The sequence below is a fragment of the Octodon degus genome, unplaced genomic scaffold, assembly GCF_000260255.1.
Source record: "Octodon degus isolate 3935 unplaced genomic scaffold, OctDeg1.0 scaffold00012, whole genome shotgun sequence".
In the NCBI taxonomy this organism is placed as follows: Eukaryota; Metazoa; Chordata; class Mammalia; order Rodentia; family Octodontidae; genus Octodon; species Octodon degus.
This window is the reverse complement of record NW_004524588.1, coordinates 21,190,061-21,204,637: the sequence shown is the minus strand read 5'-3', so window position 1 is coordinate 21,204,637 and position 14,577 is coordinate 21,190,061. Positions and strand designations below refer to the sequence as shown.

General features: G+C 37.4%; 1 protein-coding gene across 2 annotated transcripts in view; it reads left to right on the top strand.

The window, feature by feature from the left end:
- The window catches only part of Yap1 (Yes associated protein 1), a 112,438-nt gene that overhangs the window by 67,168 nt on the left and 30,693 nt on the right, over nt 1–14,577 (top strand). For both annotated transcript variants that reach the window (XM_023709509.1, XM_004626153.2), the window contains exon 3: nt 574–687. In XM_023709509.1, the coding sequence (XP_023565277.1) occupies nt 574–687 (114 nt within the window). The remainder of the gene's footprint in view (nt 1–573; nt 688–14,577) is intronic.

The window sequence follows — 14,577 nt, the reverse complement described above, 5'->3', positions numbered from 1 at the left end:
TACTTGCCAGGTAGGTGCTTATGCCACTGAGCTCTATATCCCCAGCCCTGTTGAGCTGTCTTGCCAACCCAATAAGCTTGTTTTTAAACTGTCATTTTCTGTATTATAGTTGTGTGTGTGTAAGTGTAATCCAATCACATTAAAATATTGATGATACTTTGGTTGTTCTGAAACACTTGGTCACATTTCTTTCTAAAGAACCTTGAAGCCCCCCGTGAGGTATGGTCACAAAAGTGGATTGGGGTAAGTCCCTGAGCAGCAGTACTTCCTTGTCTTACATTAACTACAGTAATTATTTGAGTTATTACTTGCAAAAGTTTTGGGTTTTTTTAAATATGACTTTTCCCTGCCATTTGCATCTTTAGGTATGCTTATTTTTATTATTTGGTGGTGTCTTTTTAGGGGAGAAGAGTCAGGTATATGAATTTACCCTCTTTGAACACAGACTTAAATCTGTTTATTAATAAATTGTTTTGTGTCAAGATGTATTTTCTTTTGAAATTAGTACCCCCTCTTACTGTTTTTTAGGTAAACCAAATCAAAACCAACATGATTTTTTTTCTGTTTTTGTAGGTCCTCTTCCTGATGGATGGGAACAAGCCATGACTCAGGATGGAGAAATTTACTATATAAACCATAAGAACAAGACCACTTCTTGGCTAGACCCAAGGCTTGACCCTCGTTTTGGTAAAGGTTCATCTCAAAACCTTTATTGACATTTTTAAGTACTGTTTTTTGTGTTTGAGAGTAACATTTAAATAAAATTGTATCAACTCATAGTACTAAAATATAACTGCCTGTCCAGTGTTTCCCAGTACTGTTTTTTATCTTTTCACGTTAAACTTGGAAACTTTAGGTTTAAATCAGCTCTTTAGCCTGTGCGCACGCAGGGGGATGGGGGGTGTCATAGTAGTAGACTAACCAGATTCACTGTCCCTTTCACGTTTTGGGAAGCACAGCAACCTTGCTGAAAATGATCTTTTTAGCTTAATAATAATTAGGCTGTCACATAGCATATGAACTATGAAAGGAACATTAGCTTTTGTCAGTGACCTGGTATCTATTTGCACTTAATTTCTGAGAACTATGAGCACCACTGAGTGCTTGGGAGTTGGCATGTCCTATCCTAAATGGGGGAGGGGTCATCCTGGGAACGGCCTAGCAAAAGCATTTTCCCTTTCCTCTGTTGGTTTTTTTTTTTTTTTTAAGAGTAAGGGCCATTGGGGCCAGGGATACAGCTCAATGGCATAAGCACCTGTCTGGCAAGCACAAGGTCCTGAGTTTGATCCCTGGTACTGCAAACAAACAAATAAAGTAAGGGCTTTTGCCTTTACTTTTTATTTAGGAAACAAAAAGTAAGCCATAGTCCCCTCTAAATTTCATAACTAAATCACCATTTGCACAGAACTCTCCTTTCCAAAATATGTACATTTTTATAAGCATGTATGTTATTTCAGTGCTTTTCTATCCTTTTTTTTTTTTTTTTTTTTTCTATTTCAGTTTCTTTAGTCGAGTTTCTGAGATATTTTTCCAAAGACATGGAAAAATGAATTTAAAAAGAAGCAGATAATTGTGGTTTTGAAGCTCTCTAGTCTTGGACTAGATGCAACTAAATGAAACAATGTGCAGATCACTGAGTGGGTCAGACTGAGGGGATGCGGAGCCTTTGAAGCTTCACAGGGGCTGACCTAACAACAACTGTGGGGCCCTTAGGGAAAGGAGTTAACTCTTTGTGTGCCATGGAAGCACAGCCGTGGGAGGAAAGAAAAAGAAAACTGTCCATAGCTAGTTGGATAAAAGAACTTCCCTGTCAGGAATGCTATGAACAGCTTTCTCCTGTGTCTTATCTTATGCATACCTTAAAAAACAAAACACACAGAAGAACCCTGAACAGTATTAAAATTTACCTCAAAATTCCTGACTGGTCATTTTTATGAACTTGTTGAACCTTCTATTGTTCAAAATAAAGTCAAAGGTGGGGTCAGGGCAGAGATCATCATTTTGACAGATACCCGGTTTGGCTTAATTGCCAGCCTTTGGAGCTTCAAGACTTGTTTGGGTGTTAAAAAAGTAATGTGTCATGTTAATAATTTGCAACTTTAGATTCTGTTTAATATCGAATAAGCCTTTGTGGTTGAAATGAGAGACAAAGTACTAGAAAGTATAATAAATGTTGCCATTTATGTGGACTAGAATGATAATACTCCTGTTTCCTTAAGTTATATTTAATGAAATAAAGTTTACATATCCACATTTTGGGAATTTTAAAGATACCCACCCATACACATAAGATTATGAAGGGCAGTTATTAACTATTAACTACACGGATCAAGAATGAAAGCAAAGCTTTTTAGAAAATATCTTCAGTTAAAACAGTGAGTTAGAAAGCATAGCTGTAATCTTACATAGGTCTGTTGCTTATACTCATAGCTTGGTCTTTCGTTGTGAGCTATAAAGCGCCCCCCCCCCCCACTTCCTCTAGCTCCAGCACATACGTACACACAAAGCATACAGTTAAAATATACCAAGAAAAGGTTCATGGAATTCTCTTACTGCGTGTAGTTTCCCTTTTTGGGCCCATTGTGGATGTGTATTCCAGACCAGCCTGACAACACGCCAAAGCTTTTTATTTGTGGCCCGACTTTTAATCTGTTCCAGACCTTTTCAGTCAGGGAGCTCAAGTGTAACTGAAGGGAAGGGGAGAGAAAAATGTGTGGGTTTCTCTGATCTAAAGTGACAGCAAATAGAGACAAGCTGTTAGCTGCTGGATTTGAAGTTTTCCTTGAAATATGAAGTTCTATATAGTGAATTATATTTATCTCTGCCTAGGAAATACAAACTTTCCCCTATTTCTGACCCTGTGAGCCATGCAAACACAAATAAAGGATGAAGATTATTGTTTTCATAGATTTGTGTTTGCTTTGTACTAAAGTATTGACAGTTCTTTACTAAGTCAGCATGTATCTTTTGGCCTCTTAGAATGGAAGGTATACATCTCCATAGAACTGTTAATTTTTCTGTATCCTTCAAGCTCTGACTCCTTTTATGTTTGCGTTTTTATCAGGTTCTTTAGGTATCAAAATAATGTACCAGTCCTTTCATATTTCTCACACAGTTAATAAATTATCTATGGAATATTAAGAAATTAAATACTAATATGTTGCGGGTTCTTTTTTTATCCAGTTTTCTTGGTCTTTAGCATTTAAAAACAATGTATTGTTTTGGAGAATTTATTTGTAATTTATAAAGACTGGTATTAAATGGCAGTGTAAATGCACTTGTTGAGCTTTTTAAAAAAATCTTATTTATTTTTTGTTGTTGAGCTTTTTAAAAACATTTTATATTTTTTTTAAGGTATCATATTAAGACTGTTTATTCAATTGTATGTTTCCTTGAGTGTTATGTGGATCTTTTGATTATTGTATATGAACATTTAAAAGAGACTTATTTTTGTTCTTGGAGATTTTGTACCAGAGTCTCAAGTTTAAATATTAATTTTACATTATAAAGTTCTTGTTTTCTATATGAAACCTTTAATTATACTGTAATGAAAGCTCTAATGAAAACGAAGAGAAATTATAATTCTTCCTCAAAATTAAACTCTGAGGTGAGTGTGGTGGCACACCTCTGTAATCTAACACTAAGAAGAGCTAGGATGATCACCTGGCATTTGAAGCCAGCTTAAGTTTTTATGTAAAGAAAACAGAGATTTGGGGTAGATGGGGATTATACCTGTGAGTTTTAAAAGATGTAATGGACAATATTGGTATGCTAAAGAAAGAATATCCTTTAATTCTTGTGTATGGAAATGTCAAAGGCAATTAAAAATCAGATATTAATACCTATTAAACAGTTTAACTTTTAAGACATTCATTAATTTTTACCTTTTGAAAGACCTAGTATTTCTGATAGCTGTTACATTTTTTTCTTTTGATGAAAATGTACCTTATGAGGGTTAAGGACATAGCTCAGTTATAGAGTTCTCCTGCCTGGCAAGCTTGAGGCCCTGGATTCAATCACCAGTACCAAAAAAGAAAGGAAAATACACCTAATGACTAGTTAAATATTTAAGTATTAAAGCTGTTACTTTAGGACCTAACTCTGTTGCTTCCTAAGTGGTGACTTGGCTAGGGAAAATCTAGTTATTTGAATTTAATCCACATGCAAATCTCTTGGTATCTCTGCATTAAAATTGGTATCTTTTGCTGGTCTGTTTTCATATAACAGAGTCTTCCTGCTGCTGGACGCCGTGGCACGCCCATATGAGCCTAGCTACTGTACTTGGGAACCCAAGACAGAGCAAGCACAACTTCCAAGCCCGCTCAGGCGATTTTGAGAAACCTTGTCTCAGAATGTGAAGAGGGTTTGTAGATACAGCTCAGTGGTAGAGTGCTTGCCTAACTGGCATGAGGGCCCTGCTTTTAACTTCTACTTAAAAAAAGTTTTTCTCCCAGTCTGTCAATATTTGGTTGTGATCTATGTTAACTACTGAGAATAGAGAGATGTTTCATTGTGTTTTAGGTAAAAAGGACTGTTAACTAACTAAAAAGACTGATTTTTTTTTTTTAAGCCCATAATAGTTGGCTTGAAAGGAAATTTATGATTCATATAATCTTATGTTTCTCATTCAAAGGGATGCTAGCATTCTGGGTATTGCAGGACACTCACTGAACTCCTGGCTCATAAGTGCCATAGAGCCAGGATTAGGATTCTCTGACCATCACTACATTCAAAAACAACAATGCGGGAGAGGTGAGGCATATTCCGCTAAACTTGAGTTCCTCTGAGATCTGGAGAAACAACCTATTCAAGGTTATATAGTTTACCTCAGGATTTCTTTGAGGCCTAGAATTTAGAAGATTGCATCTTTTAAAAACATGCCTAGTACACAAGAGGGAGAAAGCCTTAATACTCCTGTATCCTGTATTGTGACTCTTCTAGAGGAAATTACCCAATGATAACGAGTTTCTGATTACAATAGAGAATTATAAGATCTGATTGGAACAGATTTTCATTCCTCATTGCTGTCCCATATTTAGGAGTCTGCCTTACACTCTGACTTTTCTCTTAATTAGCTTCCTTCATTACAGTGGCCATCTGCTCTACAAGAAAGTTCAGCTGGGTATGGTGATGTATGCCTGTAATCCCAGCATTTGTGAGGCTGACACAGGAGGATCACTGGGAGTTTGAGGCCAACCTGAACTGCTTAGTGAAACCCTGTCTCAAAAAGACAAAAGAAAAAAGTTCTGATGAGTGGAAAGTTTGTGTCCCTCTGCTGCTCAGAAGTTTACATTCCTTCACAAAGTACAGCACTCATCCTTTCAGTCCCTCCCCAACCCCATTTTAGGGAAGGGTCTACAAAGTGTTCAAGGTCTCACTACTAGATCAGACTGGTAGTGCTCCTGTTTACAGCCTCCTGAGAGCTGGGATTTCAAGTGCGTCAAGTCTCTGCGTGCCCCGGGGCAGGGCCAGCATGGCAGGCAGGCCCGGGTGCACCCTTAGCCCCTGTGCCTTCTTGCAGGCACTGTAATCTGCTCGGTATTCTCTTGTAATTACCATTTCCTAAAACACAGTTTTTCCTGTGTTAGTGTGAGCGTTCTGTTCTTCTAGCACTTCACTCGGCCTTCTGGACACCTTTTACTTTACTAGTACCCTCGGAGCATAATGTCCGTGGGGTTTACACGTGAGAAAGCTAGGAGCTAACAGCATTCCCCTGATGCACGTTTTCTGTGTTTCCCCAAAGACCAGTTTTCAAGTCTATAGTAAAGGCTAGTATTCCGTGTTCCATGTGATAGTTTCATAACGTATTGTATTGAATGAAACTAAATTATGGTTCAGAAAAAAGAATTTCATACTCAGTTAGGAAATGGGAGACCCAGGCTGTCCTGTAAACACAAAGCAACCACCTCATTTGGGAAGAAGATTTTTCTTAATATGATTAGTGTAATTATGACTACATTAGACTAGGTAGTTTTAAGAAAATTTTAAGTTTGTACCTGAAGTTTGTACCTGAACACAGTACACTGTATTATATATTCAGTAACGGCTTTGAATTCTTGCTTAAGATTATTTCTCAATAGCCTTAATTACATTGAGGTTTCAGAGTTAACTATTAAGCTGTTTTTTGTACCATTTAAGTTTAGCTTTAGTCTTGTGGTCACAGTTGGGAATGACTTTTAAAGAGGAGGCAATCTCTCTTTCACTCTAAAGATAAGCCCTGTCACATGATGACTGTGGCCAGGCACACAAACGGGGATGGCACCTGGATCCCGCAGTCAAGTTCTGTCCATACACTGTGCAATCATCAGCAGCTTCAGCTTTACTGCCTTTGAGATAGATGGACCTTTTTGGTGTGCTTTCATTTTTAAAATTTAGAACTCTCCAGAATTTGCCATGATGGAAGAATCTGATGTAAGGAAATTGTGTGCTAAATAAAGCCTTATTTAAAATAATACTGTTAAAGATTATTGCTGAGTTACCCTCATTAGTTTTTTTTAAATTTTATTGAGAAATAGCACTGAGATAGTTTCAAAACAGGTTAGTAGGACAGTTATAATAATTAATACATTGCATATTGTTTTCATAGTAATTCATAGTACAAGATGCAGACATGAAGTCTAAACACCATTAGTACAAATCTATTCATTGAACTAAGAGAAAATAGTTGTATATCTTTCGTATTTTGTATATACAGTTATATAATATATACATATAAAATTTTTTTTCACTACAAAATGGTCTTTCATTTATATCACCCTTTTTTGTTTAGTTTTGTCAGAGATGAGTATTCCATTGCCATTCAAATATTGTAGCTGGACTATATTGGACTATTTTGCTGGATTATATCGGTCAATACAGTTTAACTTCAGAAATATTGCTTACATACGTATTTTGTGTATTTTGTTATGTGATTTTTGAGTGAATGTCAAATTAAGTCAATACATGAGCTTAATTTAGATTTTTTTATTGTTGTTGCTCACTGTGGGTATTTTGTTTTGTTGTCAGTACTCTAAGGCCTTTGCACTAAGCTAAATCTCCAGCATCCCACCCTTTTCTCTTTTTATTTTTTGAGACCGGGTTGTGGAGTTGTGTAGTTATGTTTAAATTTGTGATCCTCCTACCCCAACCCCGTGAGATACTGGGATTGCAGGTGTGCCAACTTAGTTCAACTTGGTTATGAACTAATGTGAACAGTTTTTCTAGTGTTTCACAAGGGCAGGTGGGTATATTGTGTATTAGTGAAGGCCAATTAATACATAGTTGCTACTGGAAGGAAGTTCAGTAATTCAGTTGATAATATGTTGAAAAATGGTCTTATCTTTGTTATATAACTATGTAGCAGTTTTAAAATTTAAATGTTTAATGCTACCATGGTCACTGATAATTTAAATTAATACCCTGTTTGTGTTATTGAAGCCCATAACATCAAGTACATATGCACACACACACGCATAGCCCTTAGTTTTGTGGTACTAGAGATCAAACTCAGGACCCCTTCTGAGCTATCTCCCCAGAACCCCTTAGTCTTTATTGTTTTATTTGGTTATTTATTTATGTATTTATTTTGTGGTACCAGGGATTGAACTCAGGACCCTGCGTTTGCCAGGCAAGTGTTTATTCTACTGAGCTATCTCCCCGGGCCCCTATTTGATCTTTTAGAAACAGGGTGTCCTTTACTTGGTTTTAAGTATGTATGGAATGTTATGATAAGACATAGTAGTAGTGGTGGTGGTCAGACATGGAGATGGTAGGGAGACAAATATACATGTGAAATAAACTCAGTATTGATAAGGAAAAGAAAGAAAGAAAGAGTGAGTCTTAACCTATAACTGTGGCTGGCCTTGAATTCACAGTAATCCTCCTGCCTCAACCTCCAGAATGCTGGAATTACAGGCATGGGTCACTCCATCCAGCACCCTTTGTAAAAGACAATTTTAAGTTATGTTTATTTTAATTACAAGAATCTTACAAAATATGCTGGAGGAAAGTAGTCATTTTTTGCTTGTACTGTTTGTATAGAGATTCAGATAAAAGAAAATAAGAATTCCTAAGGGAAAAGTCAGATTTGTTTTGTTTGGTTTTTTTAAATTAAATTAAATTTATTTTATTTCTTTATTTCAGATTTGTTAAAGTAAAATGATACAAAAGATGGTTCGTTTTTTTTTCCTGCTGTGTTGGTTGCCGAGGTCCTTTCGGAGCTCATTCTGAGCTTGCTTCAGTTTAGATTTTCCTGTTTCTAATAGCAGCATACTAACATGGGGTAGGAATTGCTTCAGAATTTATTCACTAAATAATCAAATGCCAGAGACATACTGGACAGTGTGAGCAATATGGAAGAGGCACACACCCACTGATGAGGTGAATAAATTATCATCGTATGTGTTCTTTGTAGTGCAGGGTAAGAAACAAGGTGTGATGAGAGGAAATAGGTTTCTCAGGTGGCCAAAAAATGCTTTTTTTGAAGGAGGAGTGTTGAAAGGGATTTTAAATGATAAATTCTTCCAGTGAAAGTGTTTTTAGTAATATGTGAAATAAGAAATAAAACTAATTAATGGCTCTACTTAGCCTGTAATCTAAATGAATTCATAGTGGCTGGTGTATTTTAAAATGTGGCTTCTCTCTAAAGCAACTTAACATTCCAAACCTGACTATAAGCCTTGTTTTCATAGGGGAGAGCAATGTGCTTGGGCTGAAAGCTGTGAGAAGGCTTTCTCCTCTGTCTCAGCTTGTTCAGCCATCCCCCACCTGCCTAAGGGGTGATAAGGAGTAAGTGTTCTGTTGGAAGCTTTTTAAAGCTCCAGCCCCCATTGTACTGTTTGAAAAAAATACCACTGTAATGAATTTTTATAACTACCTTTTGATGGGAGGGTCAAGGAAGAAGAAATTGAATTGGTCTTACTATTGGTATTTATCAGCATTTCTGAGCGGAAGCTGTATATACTTTAACCCAGTGTTGGGGTCTTGAGAGAGGGAAAAAGGTGCAAAGTTTGAGGAGACATTACTTGGCCTGGTGAATGGATTGTTGCCAGATATTGGTCATTAGGGAAATGCAGTTGGAAACCACGATGAAACATCAACTTTACTCACAGTATTAGGATGGGAAAAAAAGATACAACCATTGTTGACCAGAATGTGGAGAAATTGTAATCCTTTTATATATTGCTGATGGGATTAAGAAATGACACGACCAATTTGGAGAACAGTTTGATAGTTTGAGAGTTAACAACACTCAGGTACGACGGGCAGTTCCAGTCCTAGGTATATGCAGCATGAAAAACATGTCCACACAGAAACCTGAACATGAATATTCACAACATTATTATTTATACTAGCCAAGAGTAAAAATCATCCATATGTCCCTAAATTGATGAATAGACTAATATGATTTCTGCAAAACTGACATATTCTGCAATTTTTAAGAGTTCGGCCAGGTATGGTGGCACTAATCTACAATCCCAGCACGTGGGAGCTGAAGCAGGCAGATCACTGCAGGTTTGACGCATGCGGAGTTCATAGCGTAGTAAAATTGTATTGGGAAACGTGGACGTAATGACAAGAAAGATGCCTTCAGTCATTAGGTTGAGGCTCTCACTGCTTTTGTGAGACCAATTTTTATAGCAAATCAAGTGGTAACTTCACTGAGAAGTGAAAAGTGTATTATAAAGTGCTAGATATGTAGACATTATGCCAAGTGATTGCAAACTTTTGCGGATAGCAGTTCTCCAGGTCGGTGGTGAGCTTCTGGCACATATGCCAACAGCTGGCTGTATCATTGAAAGCTCTGAAGGTTCTCCATCGCTGCTCTTGCTGGTGTGATAAGTGATGTGTGCACACGTGTGTGCATGTGTACTGTTTTAAGACCAGCGAGCTTGTCTATTAGTTTGTACTTCTAGAAAAGTAGTGATTGTTAGGCTAGTATTAGATAAAATAAAGAAGTGCCATACACTGACACACCCCCGCAGTGACACTGGAGGGAAGGGAAAAGGAAAAAAATGAAAAATATACATTATGTGTATATAGGAATGTGCCAAAATGAAATCTGTTCATCTGTACAGCCAGTACACACTAATAAAGAAGATGTGAAACAAAGTGTTTTGAGAGAGTTGTTACAAAGTCTTTGTAGTTAAAATTTTCTAATTTTAAGTTAGTACTTAATAAGCTACTAGAATCTGTTCCAAAACTTTAAACCTAACAAATCTGTAATACTTTGTAATAGTCCAAAATTTTTTGCTAACAAATTAGGTAAATCAATTATCTGAAGTCTGAAAATTGGGAGATTTAGAATGGGACTTCAGTGTAGAAAATGGAGATGACTTCCTTTTCTCTTTGGGAAAGCAGTTTTCTTTAGTAGCGATTGCTGAGTGGATGGTCTGCTACCATAAAGCTGTCAGGCCTGATTTCTTCAGAAAGACTTGAAACAGTTACTATTTCATAGTCTATACAGACTGAATTTTTAAATGACATAATTTTTAAAATTCTGGCATTTTTGTACTTTTTTTTTTTTTTTACCCCTCTTAACCTTTCAAAAATTGTATAAAACTGGAAACACTGGTGTTTAAATAGTTGATTGCAGAGGGGGGAGAGTTGGTAATTCTATTCTTTTCTAACTGCCCTGCCCCCTTTCCCTTGGAAACAAAGCCTGTTTTGTTTCTTGCCTGCTTGTGAGGTCTCTGCTGCACCCCATGTGGGTGCACTGCTCTGTGCTTTGTTGAAAAGCTTAAGATACTCAGAGGTGAAGAACTGGGTGCTTCTGGAGAAGAAGGAATCCCAGCTTCAGTAGTTAAACAGTGTTGCTTGAATTGGTCTCTTAAAGGAGCTCTTTATATGAAACTCTTGTAGCACTGCTTGTATCTCTAGGTAACAGTGTTTAGGTAAATACAACCCAAAGTGCTACAGGTAGTCACCAGACCTTTTGCTGCATGTTTTGGACTTGAGTGTTCAGTTCTGTGGTTTTAATTTTCTTCTGCTGTTCGCCTTATTGATACTCTATTTTTTCCTTCAGTTCCATGGTTTTGAGTAGTCATCTTAGGTTTTTAAGATCTACCAGGAGTAGGGTGGGGATTATGAGTGATGTGGCAGTTTGCCTAGCATGTGTGAGGCACTGGTCTGATGCTCCAGGCATCCCTTCCCCCAATAAAGACCTTACCAACTAATTCAGTTTGCCATCAGTAATAGTGACTGTCATTAATCCCTGCTGCATATGCTGTGTAATTGTGGGCAACTGGGCAGACACAAAGAATGTTTATCTGTTTTCAGGCAATTTTATTGTCTAAGTATGTTTTTACCAGGTATATGTTAACTTTATACATAAATAGCTCACTAAATGTTATATTGCAAGCCTACTGTGGAAGCTCCAAAGCTTTTTCTGATGTTTGTTAATAGATGAAACATTTAACAGCTCTAGAATGTGTTTTTTAATCATGTTTATAATTCCATCACTGAACTTAATATAGGGCTATGTTCTAGCTTTTAGAACAGTTACTTGGCCTAGAAAACTTTTTCTGGTAGCTGTTTGCTACTTGATGAATCTGAGATTAATCTCCCAATTTATTGTTTACTTCACATGCCACAGTATATAAAATTATCTGTGTTTCTTGAGTATTCGCTTGTAATGCCAGGAGCATACTTCCCAAAAGAGAAAAAAGAAACCCCGTCTCTAGTGTCTATGTTTTTCTACTTAGATTTTATAGGAAAGGTAAAATTGCATATCTTTGCAAATCACAGGAATACCAAAACATTGAGTGGCATGGTAAAGTGGGAGGAAGGGTAAGTGGGGAGAGCAGACAGATGAGGAGTGGGAGTGACGTAGTAGTAGTGTGTTGGTTTAGAAAGAACCCATAAAAGGAGGAGACTAGCATTTATGGGGCGCCCCACGTCTGAAGAGAATACTCAGGCTCCACAGTGATTCCGGAAAGGAGATGTTAGTAAATTAAGGATTAGACACATTCCGGGGTTGTATGCCTGTAACCTGGCTACTAAGGAGGCTGAGACAGAAGGATCACAATTCAGGGCCAGCCTGAGCAGTGTTATCAAGCCCGTCTCAAAACATTGAAAAGGGCTGGGATATAATATAGTGCTCTCTGGATTCAATTCCTGGGTGGGAATTAAATGAATTATTGAACTGATATGCACAAAGCTAACCTCGTTTTGTTGACTTCGCAGGCAATGCTTTTTGTATTATGGTGTATCTGCCAGTTCATCTATGTTGGGGACAGATAGTGTTAAGCAAGGTTGTTGTTGGTGCTTATCAAATCTTAGCTCTGGGGACTGGGAAGGTAGCTCAGTGGAAAAAGTGCTTGCCTGGCAAGTGCATGGTCTTGAGTTCAATCACTGGTACCACCAGGGAAAAAAAAGTTTCAAAAATTGTTATCTCTTTTCCCTGTCCACTCTATAAAATGCTAAACTGTAAGCTGTAATTACGAAAGCTTTAATTATTCTAGTCAGTAAATATGATTCATTTATTTTGCTATATAAATGATCAATAAGAGAACAAGATTGAGCAGTGCATTGTAATTTGGTACTTTGTTCTTCTAGACAAAATTCTAAAATACGGTTGACATAACTGGGATCATAAATTTTAAAAGAATCTTCATAGATCAGAAGATAAAAACCACACACTGTAATGAGGGCAGTACTAGAGCCTACTCGGTTTGAGGGCCATTCAGATTAGCTCCTGAGGGTATCAAAAACTAAGTGTGTTCAGAATAGAAGAGATAAAGAAATGGCTCTATGTTAAATGTGAGACATAGGTTGACCTGGCCTGTGTCTAGTTCGAAACACTAGGGTTGACTGCGTGTGAAGTTACAAAGACGTCACACACCATCAGTAGCATATAGATCATATTCTTGGAACTACACTGCAATTAAATTATGAGCCAGTAATTTAAAAGTCAGCTTAAAAAAATACAGTTTGCTTTACCAGCCATTTAAAATTTAAAGTTGTGCTTATAGTAACATATACACTGTATAGTAACATACCTAAAAACTACTGTGGTACTAGTCTAAGAGTAGTTAAATTAACAACAGAAAATCCAGAAATAAAATAACACTGTGTGGAATTGAGTGTTATAATTATCAGGGTGATATACGTGGGTTGGGGGAGTTGCTACCATCATATATGTAAAGTTTCATAAATCCGAAAACTTCACTAAGAAAATAGTAGTAGGACAAAGATACATTTTGACATAAGATTCTAAATACCCTTTGGCACTAAAAGAAACCACAACTTCTTCCAGAAAAGAGACTAAAATTGGGGAAGGAAGATAAAAAATGAGCCTGGAACTGCTTTTCATGGCTAAAAGTAAGCAAGGTAATCAATCAGCCATCCACTTGCACGATAACTATAGCAAAAGAACCCAATTCAGAGGACTTCCACTGGACAAGTGGCCCTTAGTATTGTTCAGAGTAGTTCTGTTGGATTAAAACATATCATACATAAATGGTTAAAGATCTATGATACAATGATTTTTTAAATAAAAGTTTACCGTCTCCCTTTAGAGGATGCAGTGGGTCCAACTTAACATATATACATTATGAGAAAGAAAGAAACGTGGATAACTGTCAAGTAACCAAATACATAACTGCAGAAAAAGTCCTGTTATGGTTTGTGTCTAAGTGTCTCCACAAAGCCTCAAGCAGTCAGAGATGGCTGAGTCGTATAGTGTAATTGACTCATGGTTAATGCTAGAATTAAAGGTGGATGATTAGTCCCCTGATTATTGGATTGACAGAAGAGGCTGGGTTTTCCCCTGTTGATTGTACTACTTCTGGCTGCTGAGAATTGTTCTTTGCCGTGGACCACCCTACCTTGGAGCTCGCTGATGTGGACTGGAACCTCTGTCAACTATAAGCCAAATAAACCTTTCCTCCTTTAACTTTGGGTGTTGAGTATTTTGTTTCAGTAACAAATGAAGAATTTGGTACTAGAGAAATGGAGTTATTTGCTATGGCTGTGACTGTAACTGACCATGGGTTCAGAAGCCTTTGGAGCTCGCTTATGGGAAGAGTTTGGAAAGGTTTGGAGATACCAGCTGAAAAAGCAGAGCCGGAACACTTCAGTCTATACTTGATGGGAAATTCTGGTCACAGCTCAGAAAGAACAGAATGCTGACAGAAATGATGCCAGTAAAGACCAAGATGAAGAGCTTTTTGCTGGAAAGTACTGCATTGGCCTCTGGATTCCAGATGGTGTGTGTTATGCCTTGGCCTTGCAAAATTTATCTGCATTTTACTTGTGTCAGGGACTGTGCCTGAGCCTGAGATTAAGGTGGTAGACTAATCTTGCAGAAATTTCAAGACAGTCTGATGTCAATGTTTTCAGGGCTTTTAGCCAGATTCATATGAGTTGAGTATTAACAGCAATGAGCCCAGAAGAATGATGTAAAATGTTGAGTTTGGCCAGAAAGGAACTTTCAGTAAAGCTATGGGCTTCAAAGCTAGAGCAGAGTCAGATGTGTGGCACACACTTGTAATTCCTGCACTTGGGATGCTGAGGCAGGAGGATTGTTGGTAAATTGGATACCAGCCTGTGCTACTTCTCAAGACCCTGTCTCTAAATGACCAAAAACAAAAAGCAAAA